The 14,254-nt window shown below is 36.3% G+C and overlaps 1 protein-coding gene across 1 annotated transcript in view; it reads right to left on the bottom strand.

Moving 5' to 3' along the window:
- Nucleotides 1-14,254, bottom strand: part of USH2A (usherin) — a 717,315-nt gene that overhangs the window by 579,213 nt on the left and 123,848 nt on the right. Inside the window, exon 11 of the mRNA XM_077759473.1 lies at nt 872-1,067. Coding sequence (XP_077615599.1) covers nt 872-1,067 — 196 coding nt within the window. The remainder of the gene's footprint in view (nt 1-871; nt 1,068-14,254) is intronic.

The raw sequence follows: 14,254 nt of genomic DNA on the forward strand, positions 1-14,254 counted from the left end.
ACATGTTCAGTTAAAATACAAGACTCACTTCATCAGGAAACTTTCCTCTCATAATATTCTCATATATCAACATTTCAAAGTGCATTATGTACATAGTGCATTTTGGGCTCTTGATAAATTTTGTCCTTATGTGGCTGTGGTTCCCCTCAAAAATGCTGGATGTAATAAATTGCTATAATCAAATCTAATTTCTGAAAAATACCTGTGGGAGTAACAAACAAAAAAGCACGTCTTGTATAAAAAAATGATAAATAACACCGAAGGTGGCTGTTTATTATAATCAGCTTGGTGCTGAAATACAAAATTAAAATTATGTGGCCCTTTATAACTAACTCTACCAATATACATGATCTGTGGAATTATGTTGACTTATTTTGCATTTCATAGGAACAGTTCAAAGAAATATAATAGAAAAAAATGGAAAGATTTATCACAAAGGACCCTGTAGCACAGAATATTTTGAAAAAATCCATTTATTTTGGTCTATTAAGAAAACTAGCATGGAAATGATTTGCTTAGAACTCATTAAGTGTAAAACATTTTGAAAAAGTGCTAATTTTCTAAAAGAAACATCTATGCAGTAAGCAAATTATATTTTTCTATGACTTATTAGTATGGGACCATGTGAACTAATGCATCTACAGAATAAAGAAACTTCTAAAGGGTTGATTAAACTAAGCTTCAAGCTGTAGTTTGATAGAATTATTAATTTAATCATTTTTAGACAGTTAATTTCATCCAAATTGTTTTTTTTCCCCCAGCCTGCCTTGAGCAAGGAAACTTGCTTTACTCTTCAGTTAAGAAATCAAATAGAGATTTTTATTCCAGATGGTAATAGAGATGTGACTGTAAACTTTTGCATTACACATACCAATAACATTTGCTTTGCACTTGCACTGGCCTGAATTTTGGTGACAGGTAATATCTCCATCCACTGTCCCAGAGGTATTACAGTTACAGGGACTGCAGCCATCAGGATCCAACTCTTGTAGATTGTAGAATCCATTCTGGCATTGACTGCACTGTCTGCCAGACACATGTCTCTTACAATTACACTGGCCTCCAATCTAGAGAAGATACAACATTTTGTAGAATGATGAACGTATCTATTTTTAGATAATTTGCTCATTAGGTACAAGACAGGGAGGGAGGGAGGGGGGAAAAAAAAACTTTAAACAGACAAGAAGGTAATAAGGTACTTTTCCTCCTGACACAAAACATGGGAAGCTTCAGCAGGGTGAATATATAGAACTGAATGAAAATAAACCCCGAAGAAGCCAGTAGTATGTGACTCAAAGGGAAATGTGGAATTAAGCACTAAGTACCATATAAAGAAATCAAAATATAGTCATGTGGAGATTGAAAATAGAAAAGAGCCAGCAGTTAATTTAGTCTCACAATTTTACCTCTCATCTATTATTTTCCCCTCATCTACTGTCTCGTTGACCCAAACTTGCTTGATACGTGCCAGGTGCTTAAATTAAGGACAGATCTTTCTATAATATCATCCCGTCAGGGTCTCAACAGCGTTCAAAATAAGATTCTTTGTTAATAGAACCATTTGTGCCTATTGATATTGACCCTGATAACTTTTTTTAAATACAATTCTGTTTTTAGGAATATTTCAGTATATTTATGGTGCATTTGTAACATGACTTAGTCACATTAAGTATATTTAGCTGATTTATATTGTGGTAAAAAATGGAAAAATAGTTATTTGTTTCAGAGTAATGTCAAGCAAAATAACAGCTGAAAAAAGTAGTTTTCTTCTTCATGCTGCTATTTCAGAATGAAATGCACAAAATATATAATGCTTATCTCCTACCTACATAAATAAGACTGTTGGTTTTAAAAAAAAAAAGGTAAATAAGAGCCTAAACTTTCCCTGAGGGAAAATAATATGAGACATTTTTAAATAACTTAAGGACTTGAAAAATATGTCAATGTAGACATCAAATCAAATCTCTTATAAAGTCACTGGCATTTCTCCCTGATTTTCTTTCACATGAACTGAATCTACACTTGGGGACTGGGTTATCACACAGGGAATAACCTACGTGTAGACAGGCATGATTTGATTTACCTTTAATTTCAGGTACATTAAAAAAGATCAGGTTGGGGGGCATCTGAGTGGCTCAGTGGGTTAAGCATCTGAGGTCATGATCTTAGGGTTCATGGGATCAAGCCCTGCATCTGGCTCTGCATTAACATTGCGGACCCTGCTTGGGATTCTCTCTCTCTATCTCTCCTCTCTCTTGGCTCCTCCCCTAATGTGCATACATACTCTCTCTTTCTGTTTCTCAAAATTAATAAACATTAAAAAAAAAAAGAGATCAGGTTGGGATTCAGTTGCAAAAATGTAGAGAAGCATTTTTAATTGAAGAATTTAAAGAAATATATCCCTGCTTCATGTTCCCTCATCTGAGATATAGGGACTCACTGGACTCATTCTGTAAAGATAAAATAATTGATATAAAAATGTTTAATACTGTGAAAAATAGAGGTTGATACATGCACCAGCTGTAGTTGTAGAGAATAAGGAACCTCAATATCAAAGATGCATATAGGTCCAGAAAGATGTGTAAAACCCTGAATTATTTCTTTGTACCCATGTTCCCTTCCCCCACTCTCATCCAGCCCCATGGAATCCAGATAATTATTCACAACAGAGAGTGGATGTGGCCTGCAAATGTAAGTGGCATTTTTTGTTGAGTATGTGTTATATACAGCCATGAAAATCTAATAGCCCCCTGATTACACGCTTTCCTGTAAATAAGATAATATGATTTTATTACCATTTCTTTAACTTAAAAGTTTGCATAATACATATAAATTATATCTTCTTTAAGTGAGCTATGTGGTTAAAATGTGGTTTCAAAGTAAGTGATAAAAGCTTTATGAAAAGTTTTCATTTTAATCTGTCTCTCAAAATTCATCTGAAAATATAAATATAATTCTGTAGAACCCAGTTTTGTTTATATGTTGACATATAAATCTACACATCCTCGAAGACCAATTCCTCTCCACCAAAAGGTAGAAAGACAGAAGGGTGTGCTTCTCTCCTTAAAAACACACTTCCAAAAAGTCAGATATAACACTTTTCTGTTTCCATTCTCTTTGGTAGAATGCTTCCACCAACTGAATAATACAACGCTAAAAAGTCACAGGGATGAAAGGTACAATGTACGGAACAGAGTCCATGGTATTAAAATAGTGTTGTATTGTGACAGATGGTAACTATATTTGTGGGGAGCATAGTGTAACATAGAGAGTTGTCAAATCATTATGCTCTACACTTTAAACTAATTTAACATTGTATGTCAACTCTACTTTAGTAAAAATAAATAAGAGAGTAAGTAAAATATACTCCTGTAATTGTTATCCCTAGAAAGAGAAGGTAAAATCTATATTCACATAAAAATCTAAAAAATAAAAAGCCTTAAGAAAGAAGCAATCTGTAAAGGAAAGAAATTTTGAATATTAAAAATACAGTAGGCAAAATAAAATCTCAAAGAGAAGACTTGAAGAGAAAGTGAAGAAAATTCTTCAGAAAGAATAATAACAATAGAGATGAAAAACAAGTAAAAATAGAACATTTCCAGAAGGACAAAAAAATAGGGAAAAAAGGGGGGGCTGGGAATTACCAAAGAATACAAAGTAAACATTTTTTCCAGACATGAAACGACAGTTTAAAGGGACTCAACCAGGGGCGGGGCACCTGTGTGGCTTGGTCGGCTAAGCATCCAACTCTTTTTTTCTTTTAAGTTTATTTTTATATTTTGAGATAGTGTGCCAGCAGGGGAGGGGTAGAGAGAGAATACAAAGCAGGCTTCACATTGTCAACACAGAGCCTGACACACAGGGCTTGATCTCACAACCCTTCATCTCACCAACCATGAAATCATGACATGAAGTGAAATTAAGAGTCTGCTGCTCAACCTTGGACTCCTGATTTCAGCTCAATTCATGATCTCACTGTTTGAGAGTTCAAGCCCCTAACTGGGCTTCACGCTAACAGGGTGGAGCCTGCTTGGGATTCTCTTTCATTCTCCCTCTCACTGTCCTTCCTCTACTCTGTCTCAAAATAAAGATATTTTATTTAAAAGGGGGGGGGGNGAAGGGAGGACAATAACTGGTAGAATCCCAGAAAGCATTCAAACAAAAGGCACAAATGCAAAAGGCACAAAAATACCTAGAAAACAATCATCCCACATAAAATAAATATAGAATATTACTGAAGTGTTCTACAATGTTATAGTAACCCAGTACACTAAATCATAACTTCCAAAGCATGAGTAAACTTATTTGCCAACCTATAATTCAATACCAGGTCAAACTATCAGTTATGAGTGAGGAAAGAATCCTGATACTTTTCAGATATGGAAGGATTTAAAAATATAACTTCCTCTCTTAGAAAACTCATGGAGATATGACACCAGCAGATAAAAAAAAAAAAAAGTAAACAAACAGGGGTGCCTGGATGGCTCAGTTGATTGAGCATCTGACTTCAGCTCAGGTCATGATCTCATGGTTCATGAGTTCAAGCCCCACGTAGGACTCTGTGCTGACAGCTCAGAGCCTGGAGCCTGCTTCAGATTCTGTGTCTCCCTCTCTCTCTCTGCACCTCCCCCACTCATGCTCTGTCTCTTTCTTTCTCTCAAAACTAAATAAACACCAAAGAAAATTTAAGTAAACAAACAATAGCAACAACAATTCAAGCATGGGATAAATGGGATGAAGATTCAGAAGTATGTGGGAAGTGTCAGGCTAATGGCTGAGCAGGAGACACAGAGGGCCATTGGTCCAGAGTAGATCCAAAGGGTGGAACCCTCTGAGAAGGTGGGCCCGTACAAATGTACTCATTACACTTGGACATATTAAAAAATAAATTTAAAAAACTTATAGATATGTATGTTGCAAAGATGTCAGCATTTGGGGGAGAAATTAGAGACAGACTATATAGAAAGCTAAACATATATAAGCAAAGGGGTTATTCAATCTTTAAATTATTAAATCCTTACTAAATTATTAAATATAGACAGGATAAAAGATTATGAACATTTTTGAAGACAGAGTCAACATGATTTGCTGACGAATTATACATAGCTGCTAAGAGAAAGAGAGTTAAAACTGATAATCATTGGTCTTGCCATGAATAATCAGAAGGACAAAGTTGCTGTTAGCTTAGATGGGAAAGGCTATGGGTGAAGCAGATCTGGGGGGAAATCAGGAGATCGGTTTGGGACACATTAACTTTGAGATATCTGCTATATATTGACTATTTAATTTAAAATATGAATGTGGAATTCACTTGGGCATTGCCTGCATATCGACAATATTTGAAGTTAAGTATCTGCAAGGGAACAGAGGTAGATAGAGGAAAGACCCATAAAGAGGATTCTGGAGAGGAGTGACAAATTTTAAATGGAAGAAGTGATAGCATGTTTATTTGCTTATTGGGAAAACAAAACACAGGTGTACACATTGATAATGCAAAGAAGGGAAAAGTCAAGTGCAGTCCCTGACTCACCCAGCATCATGGCGTCTCCACTGGGAAGTTGATATCTACCCATTTCTTTCCTTTTCCAATACAGAGTCCCTCCCAAGTTAAAGCATTTTCCCTCTTCTGCTATCCTACAACAGTTTATTGCTATATTATACCACCCCACAATTCTCCAATGTCTAATTTATAATTATTATATGCCTATCTGAAAATACCTCTCCCCAGGGTCCTATAAGCAATCCAAGGGCTCTAACCTTGTGAACCTTTCTACCTCCCCTGGATCCCCCAGGGTTTCTGACACATAGATGTTCAAGTTCATTCTGAGTAAATGAGCCTTGGATTTTCTCAAGCACTCCTTTGCTTACAACATCAACCTTTTTTTCTTTGAATGCTTAATACATTGCAGGCAGAGTGCTGCAGTATTTTATTTATTTTCTCTATTTATAACAAATAATCCTGTGAGGCATAATAATTCCAATGGAAAAGTAAGTGACTTTGCCAAGGCCTACCTTAAATGGAAACCGAGAGCTATATAAATGGTTGTGACCTTCCATGCTTATGCACTGCGCTACTGTGCCTTAGAATTTAACACTCACTTGTATTCTGTTTCCACAACTAAACGGTATAAGTGTAAGTTCCTTAATCATTTGGATATGACACAATTACTAGTCACAGTATAAACTATACTCTGTTCCCAAGTATAGTTGAATCTACCTGAATCTTAGTTATCTATAAAATGAGCATATATATACACCTACATCTGTTATCAGGATTAACTGAAATTATTAATTTAAAATTATCTAGTATCATCTCTAGCACACAGTAAGTTCTTGGCACATTAGCTATGATGATTACTATGTAGATTTCACACTGATATTGAACAAATAGTAGTAATTGAACAAATTCATCAAATGACTGATAGTCAAACTTTTTTTCATCCTTCTAGAATACTTGATGGATGTGTGGCAGGCACTTGCAAAATACAAAGGCCTGTGCCTTTGCATCCTGTGGAATGGTGCAGAAAGCTTTGGATGTTCTTTCTCTTCTCTCTTTTGCTCATTCCACTGCAGGTACATAGCCACTTTTCTGTTCCTTGAACACATGAGGGATGTTCTCACTTTAGGATGCTTGCATAGGCTGTGCCCTCTGCTTATGATTCTTTCCTTAGATTTCCACACAACTAACTCCCTCACCTCCTTCAGTTTGTAAATCAAATGTCACCTTCTTGATGGGATATGTCTTGACTACATAATCTAAAATCGCAAGTCCCTTCCTTAAAATGGCACTCTGTATCAGGCTATGTAGCAGTGGTGGATACATCCATTCCAATGTGTGACCACTGAAACAATGAACTTGGCACAGATATCAGTGACAGTAAAAAAGAGTAAGATTTTGCAATAATTATCTCAGCTTTCTCAGCTCTCTTCTATATTAAGAGACGAAATTCTGTCGGGCTGATTTCAAGGCATTGGGTAATTCTTACATGATTTCCTTTGTGTTTAAAGAAAACATGAAGTATGATTTCAAAATTAATAAATTAGGTGAGCATAGTCAATATTTATCAGAGGTTCTCTATGTAATAGACACTACATTTTAAGTAAGTGAAAGCAACACTTCTAAAACAGCAGAAATATGTCTTCCTATATACTCATTTGGCTGGTGTTAGAGAAAAATCTAACGTTCTGTAGATTATATCTTCTCACTGAACTCACTAAAAGCCAATGAAATATTGTTGATGTTGCCATGCAAAGTAAGAATTTGAAAAGCAAACTCAAAAGCTTAAAGAACAGGAAGTCTGCCCCAGAAATTAAATTGGATTTGAAGGGTAATGTTCGAACAGAAAAGAAATACAAACGAGGGCAAAAAAAGACATATTTTAAGCAGTGAGTACATTCTTCAGAATAGTCTTTTCTTTTGTAGAGACTATAGACTTTTATAGAAATTCTTTAATTTGTATCTTCCTTGTTGAGGAACGCATTGATTCACATGGTTACTCAACAAGTGTTTATTCACATACAACCACACAGTATGCATCTTGTGATTTTTATATAAAATCACATTACAAGAGAAACATCTCTCAATTTCTATCACTTTTCCCCTCAGAATGGTGAGCATCACCCAGCAAGGGCACAAAGGATGATTCCTATGCATCTATTTGTCTCCCCTAATCTATTTAATAAACTATCAAATTAATTTTCCTCCACTTCAGTTCTGATCATGATATTCCTGTAGCATTTTGTAGGTAAAATGGATTCAGAAAATAAGAGGACACAATTTCTGCATATATAAAAAAATTAAAACCAAGTAAAAGTTGTTTTGTTTTATTATCACTAAGTACTAGAAATTCCAAACAATGCTTGTGATACGTTACTCTTCCCCATTAGGGTGGACTGCATCCATTGCCCCCTCCACACCAGGAACACTACTATGTCACTTTTGTGCTCACGGATATTTGATAGCTCCCTGTTGCCTACCTAACAAAGTCCAAATTCCACAATGTGGCCTCGTCATGCCTCTCTGGTCTCTCATAACATTACTAGCATACTTCAGTGATGGCCCCAGAGTTTCTATGAAGGCCTAGATGGCAGCATTCTGGCTGGAAATGTTGTACAGGGATTTGTTTTGTAGCTATGCTTGCCTTTTTCCCCTTCATTTTGCACTACATCTGACCTCTGAGAATTTTGAACAGAAGTTGTAAGAGAAAATATCCTTGCTTTGTCTCTGATTTTAAGGGGGGAAATGTTTTGCTAACTATGATGTTAGCTGAACGCTATTTGAAGATGCCCTTTCCAGATTGAGGACTTTCTATTCTATTTCTGGAGTATATTTATCATGAAAGTGTTTTGATTTTTTCAAAAGTTTTTCAACATCCTTTGAAATTATTACATGGCAATTATGTGGCTTATTGCATTTATTGATTTACTTTTTAAAAATGCTTATCCTGAGAGAGCGCCCTCTTGTGTGCATAAGTGGGGGAAGGGTAGAGAGACACGGAGAAGGAGAATCCCATTCTTTGCACTGTCAGCACAAAATCTGACATGGGGCTCAATCATACTAATGGTGAGATCATGATCTGAGCCAAAATCAAGAGTCCAATGCTGAACTGAGTCACCCAGGCACCCTGCATTAACTGATTTTCAAACATTAAACCAACCTTGCATTCTTGGAATAAATGCCAAGCAGTCATGATGCATTACCTGTATTACATAGCAACTTGCCAATATATTATTCAAACAGACTTGTTTTTAAATGTTTTATCAGGTTATGGGAGTAGATTTAGGTAGCCCTCGTAAAATGACTGGGGGCGTATATACTCTTCCTTAGTTTTCTAAATGTCTATGTATGGCTTATTTGATGTATTCCTTTTTTTTTTTTTTAATATTTTTTTAATGTTTTATTTATTTCTAGGAGAGAGAGAGAGAGAGAGACAGCATGAGCAGGGAAGGGCCAGAGAGAGAGGGAGTCACAGACTGAAACAGGCTCCAGGCTCTGAGCTGGCAGTCAGCACAGAGCCCGACGCGGGGCTCGAACCCACGAACTGCAAGATCATGACCTAAGCGAAAGTCGGACGCTTAACCGACTAAGCCACCCAGGCGCCCCTTATTTGATGTATTCTTTTATGTTACTGATGAATTCACCAGGGAAGTCATGAGGGCCTGAAGTTTTCCTTCTTGAAAGGGAATTTTAAAAGTTGAATTTTGATTGCAAATTCAATCTCTTTAATTTGTATGAAGAACTCAGATTTCCTATTAGGTTCGTATTAATGTTCTATTTCTTCTTGTATTAGTTTCATGTTTACTTGTCCATTTCATTTAAGATATCAAATGTATTAGACGAGAGTTATTCATAATACTGAAGTGTTTGTAGAATATGATATGATGCCCCCCCCCCTTTTTTTTTTTAACAATTTCTGATGTTGGCAATTTGTACTGTTTTCCTTATTGATCAGTTTATCAATTTTATTAATCTTTTCAAGGAACTAACTTTGAGTTTATTCATTTTCACTCCTATTTGCCCAATTTCTATCTGGCTGATTTTCAGGCTTCCTTTCCCCGTTTCTTCTCCTCACTTTGTGTTTAGTTTGCTCACTTTTCCTTTCCCATCATCAGTCTTCTGGCTCAGAAAATAGCTTCACATTGATGCCCTCCTGCTTACCTGATGCAGTCATTTTGTCACTTGTTCCTAATCATTAGGGCCTCTTTTCCCAGTTTTTAAAGAGACTAAAATGACCCAAAAGGAATGGAGTTTGGGTAAGTATAGGAAAAACTGAGGCAGTCCAGTTGAGCATTGTGGTGAGTAGGTGAAAATTGGAGGGAAAGATAAGCTTTGTTGGATAAAGAAGGTGGAAAAAGAAGGAGAAATGGGGGCCGTCACATAACAAGGCAAACAACAAGAATTTGGGCTTGCATTTTTTCCATGTATTCTAGGTAGTTACTTTCAGTTAGGCAGTAAAAATTGAAAGGGATTTGAGAGGAAATAGGGACAATGAGTATATGGCCATGGAGTCTTTAAGTCTTTCTAAACTTTAACACACTAACAGAACTAAATAGCAAAATTAAAAAAAAAAAAAAATCATGAATAATATTTATAACAAAACTAGGTGACCAGAAACCCCCAAAGAATAGCAAATGGAAACAAACCACCAATAGTCACAAGATCTATGTCATATCCCTATCTGTAAGGGAGAAAGCAGACAGAAGTCACAGGGGATCTGACTTTTGAAGGATCTGAAAACTAGACAGCCCAAGGTCCAATGTTCCATTTGAGAATGGGCCACTGCATCTGAAATCTGAATCTGAATCTGAATCTGTGGCTTCACTGGCCCAGCAGCAAGTGTTTGCAAGAGATCTGCAGTGGGCATTGAAGTCTGGAGCAATCCAGTTCCATGACTTCTCAAAACAGACTGGCCACAGCACACTTTCCAGGCTCCACACTTAGGAGACACTATTGAAAGTGGATGGGCACATGTGTAGCAACATGGATGGACCTTGAGGGTGTTTGCTGGGCAAAATAAGTCAGGCAGAGAAGGACAAATATCATATGTTTGCACGTATAGGAGGATTAGGAGGAACTTGACGGAGGACCATGGGGGAAAAGAAAGGGGGAAATGGTGGGGGAAAGGGAGAGAGGCAAACCATGAGAGACTCTTGAATGCTGACAAAAACTGAGGACTGATGGATGGGGGGGAGGAGGGATGGGCATGGAGGACACTTGTGGGGATGAGCACTGAGTGTTAGGTGGAAACTAATTTGACAATAAACTATTTGTAAAAAAAAAAAAAAGAAAAGAAAAGAAAAAAAAGAAAGAAAGTGGATGGGCACAATTGAGGGTTCAAACAATAAATACCTAAAGACAAAAATTCTGAAGTCAAGACAGGTTTATCATTGGCAATGAAAACAATCCTTACCAAGTTTTTAATAATAATAAACATTTCAGGGAGGACAAATTTAATTTTCTGGTTTATGTTTCTTTTATTCACTATTATTTACCTCTTGACAAGCATAGTGCATAGATGCCCAAGATAGATGTTTGCTGATCAGGTAAATTATTTAAGACTTGTTGTTATGTCACTGACATGTATTCAGGAGTCATTGTGAAATATAATAGGAGTTCTAAAAATCAAAATTTTTATTCAATTTTGGTAGTGGGTTATAATTATAATGGGTTCTTATAGAATACCTACTACTAATTCTTCTCTATTCAAGTAAAAAAACACTATATATTCATAGATTTCAAAATATGTATCTCAATCAAGCACAAATACCATTTTTAAATGCTGAAAAATTTGGAATATACAGATCTACAACATAATGTTTAATGTATTCCAAATTTGAGTCCTTTGATTATCCACAACCAAACTCAGAGCTATAGAAATAAAGTCCCTGAAGGTCAAGGCCAGGAATCTCTATTTTTAAAAAAGTTACATTGGTGGGGTACTTGGGTGGATCAGTCAGTTGAGCATTTGACTTTGGATGGGGTCATGATCTCATGACTTCAGCTCGGGTCAAGAACTCACAGTTACATGAGTTCAAGCCCTGCATTGCACTCACTACTTTCAGCACAGAACCTGCTTTGGATCCTGTCTCTCTCTCTCTCTCTCTCTCTCTCTCTCTCTCTCTCGCTGCCCCTCCTCCACTTGCATGCTCTCTTTCTCAAAAATAAAAAGGAAACATTAAAAAAAGTTGCTTTGGTGATTCCCATGAACATTAAGATTTAAGAACTAGTGCTTTAAGCACTTGCTATCTATTCTATCACTGTACTAAGTCAATTGCTCCTAGGGACTCAGTCTTACTCTTTTTTCTTCTTAGTCAGTCATGCAGCTCATTAAATTATTGATAGGTCCATCACTGAGCATCAAAGAAACATCGTCTCTCTGAACTGAGTCAATATTGAAGTGTTCGCACTACTAATCATCTGAGTGTAAATTGTGACAATAAACTCATTTTAGCAATTTTTTAAAAGGCATTTGTGAAACATCTAATCATTTGCAGCACTACTGGTGCTTCTAAGGAAAAAATCTATCCATCTATCCATTCATCCATCTTTCTTCACACAGTATATTCTTCCTGCTAAGAGCTGGCTTAGGCATAGAATTTGGACCCTGAAAACCACTACATACTTCTAGTAAAGATACGTCTTTCCTTAAGCTTCTGACTCTCTAGAGAAGAAATATCCATATTAATATAACAGGCTACCTTTGTAAGATACTCATTCTACTTGGAAAATAAATAAATGAATCTGCAGTGGTTTCTGCCACATACAAATGTCATGAATTAGAGAATGCCAGGTGAATAATGTACACCATAATACTTGTTTCCATTTAAGTATTTTGTGATACTGCTGTTTATCATCTTGCTCAGCTGTCGAAAATACTCATTTGAGAAGAAAGGCTTCTAAGTGGGTGTAAAACTAAGATGTGTTTTCTTTTCCATTCTACAATGTCTGTCATTTGTCAGGCTGGTATATTTTTATAGCTTCCCCTCCAAAAGGCATTTCCAAGAAACTGCTTTCCAAACTTCCCCATCATAATCTCTAAGGAGTAGTGCAAAAAGGTAAAATACTGAAGCATGCTCAAGCAAAGTGATAGTAGGAACAAAATATTTTTTTCTCAATACTTTGAGTGTTCAAAATGGAAAGAGTGTAAAGAGATTCCCCATGCACTGTTGTTCCCAGCAATGATACATACTTGAACAGTTTTAAGAGGAAATACTATAATTATAGTCTTTCTAGTTCTCAAAGGGGTATAATTTCATATTGCATCATCCTTTTTTGGGGAGGGTGTCTCTTTCACTCAGAGATTAGAAGCTATAAATTGTGAAAGATGCATGCAATCTACATAACTGTGTTAAATTAGAACATTTTATAAATGTCATCTGAATGACACAACTATACAGTATAGTCTTATTGTAATCTGCTGAAAAATTAATATAATAGTTATTAACAAGATGGTGTTTTGATTTTATCAATATGAAATATCTCATGTAGCACTTAACAATATTTCCAACATGAATAAATACATTCTCCAGGTGTATAGTTAATGTTGTATAGAAATATGCTTTTATGGGGGCGCCCGGGTGGCTTAGTCGGTTAAGCATCCGACTTTCGCTCAGGTCATGATCTCGCGGTTCGTGGGTTCGAGCCCCGCGTCAGGCTCTGTGCTGACTGCCAGCTCAGAGCCTGGAGCCTGTTTCAGTCTGTGACTCCCTCTCTCTCTGACCCTCCCCAGCTCACGCTGTCTCTCTCTCTCTCCTAGAAATAAAAAACATTTAAAAAAAAAAAAAAGAAATATGCTTTTATGAAAGTTAACTTATTTGGTGTAATGATCATTTGTGTTTTATTTTGTAAAGGCAATCAAAGTTGCTATGAATTTGCACAATAATTTTTTTTTTACTATTGTGTTAGTTTGTTGAACCATTGGAAATGTAAATCTCAAATATATTGAGAGGAAGATGTCCATTGAGATTATAAACTAAACAAATCATGCTTAAAAGAAAATACTTTTCCAAAATATTCAAATTAGTGTATGTGTAAAATAATAAGCTGAATATTTGCTATAAATTAAGCACTAAAGGAGCTATACTATCTTTTTCATATCACCCAAGTCTCCATTTGAGAATTATATTGGTTTTCAGAAATTAAAATGGGTGCACCTGGGTGGCTTAGTCGGTTAAGCGTCCAACTTTTGCTCAGGTCATGATCTTGCGGTTGGTCGGTTCGAGCCCCGCGTCGGGCTCTGTGCTGACTGCCAGCTCAGAGCCTGGAGCCTGTTTCAGTCTGTGACTCCCTCTCTCTCTGACCCTCCCCTGCTCACGCTGTCTCTCTCTCTCTCTCCTAGAAATAAATAAAATATTTAAAAAAAAATTAAAATGCCAATTATGTGCACATTTTTATGTTTTTTAATATTTAGAAATTTGTTAACAATTAGGATTAAATTAATAGGACTTGGAATAATGATCCTGACATAAACGGATATGTTTCCTCTCTACTTTTATTTAGATAATGTATGTAAGTCTCCACATAAGCAATGGGCTGTGGGTTCCTCTTATGTGCCGGTGCTAGGAACAGATGTTTAAGTAAGATCTAATATCTCTAACCTCAAGCTGAGGTTAGGAAACAAACAATAAAAGTTTTGAATTTCTGCTCTACACAGTTATTACCTGTGTGATCTGGGAGGAACTACCCATTTCTCCGAGGTCCATGTACTGAACTACACAATGGATAAATTAATAACTCCTTCACCAACTTGGTAAG

Source organism: Crocuta crocuta, unplaced genomic scaffold (genome assembly GCF_008692635.1).
Source record: "Crocuta crocuta isolate KB4526 unplaced genomic scaffold, BGI_CrCroc_1.0 scaffold556, whole genome shotgun sequence".
NCBI classification, from domain to species: Eukaryota; Metazoa; Chordata; class Mammalia; order Carnivora; family Hyaenidae; genus Crocuta; species Crocuta crocuta.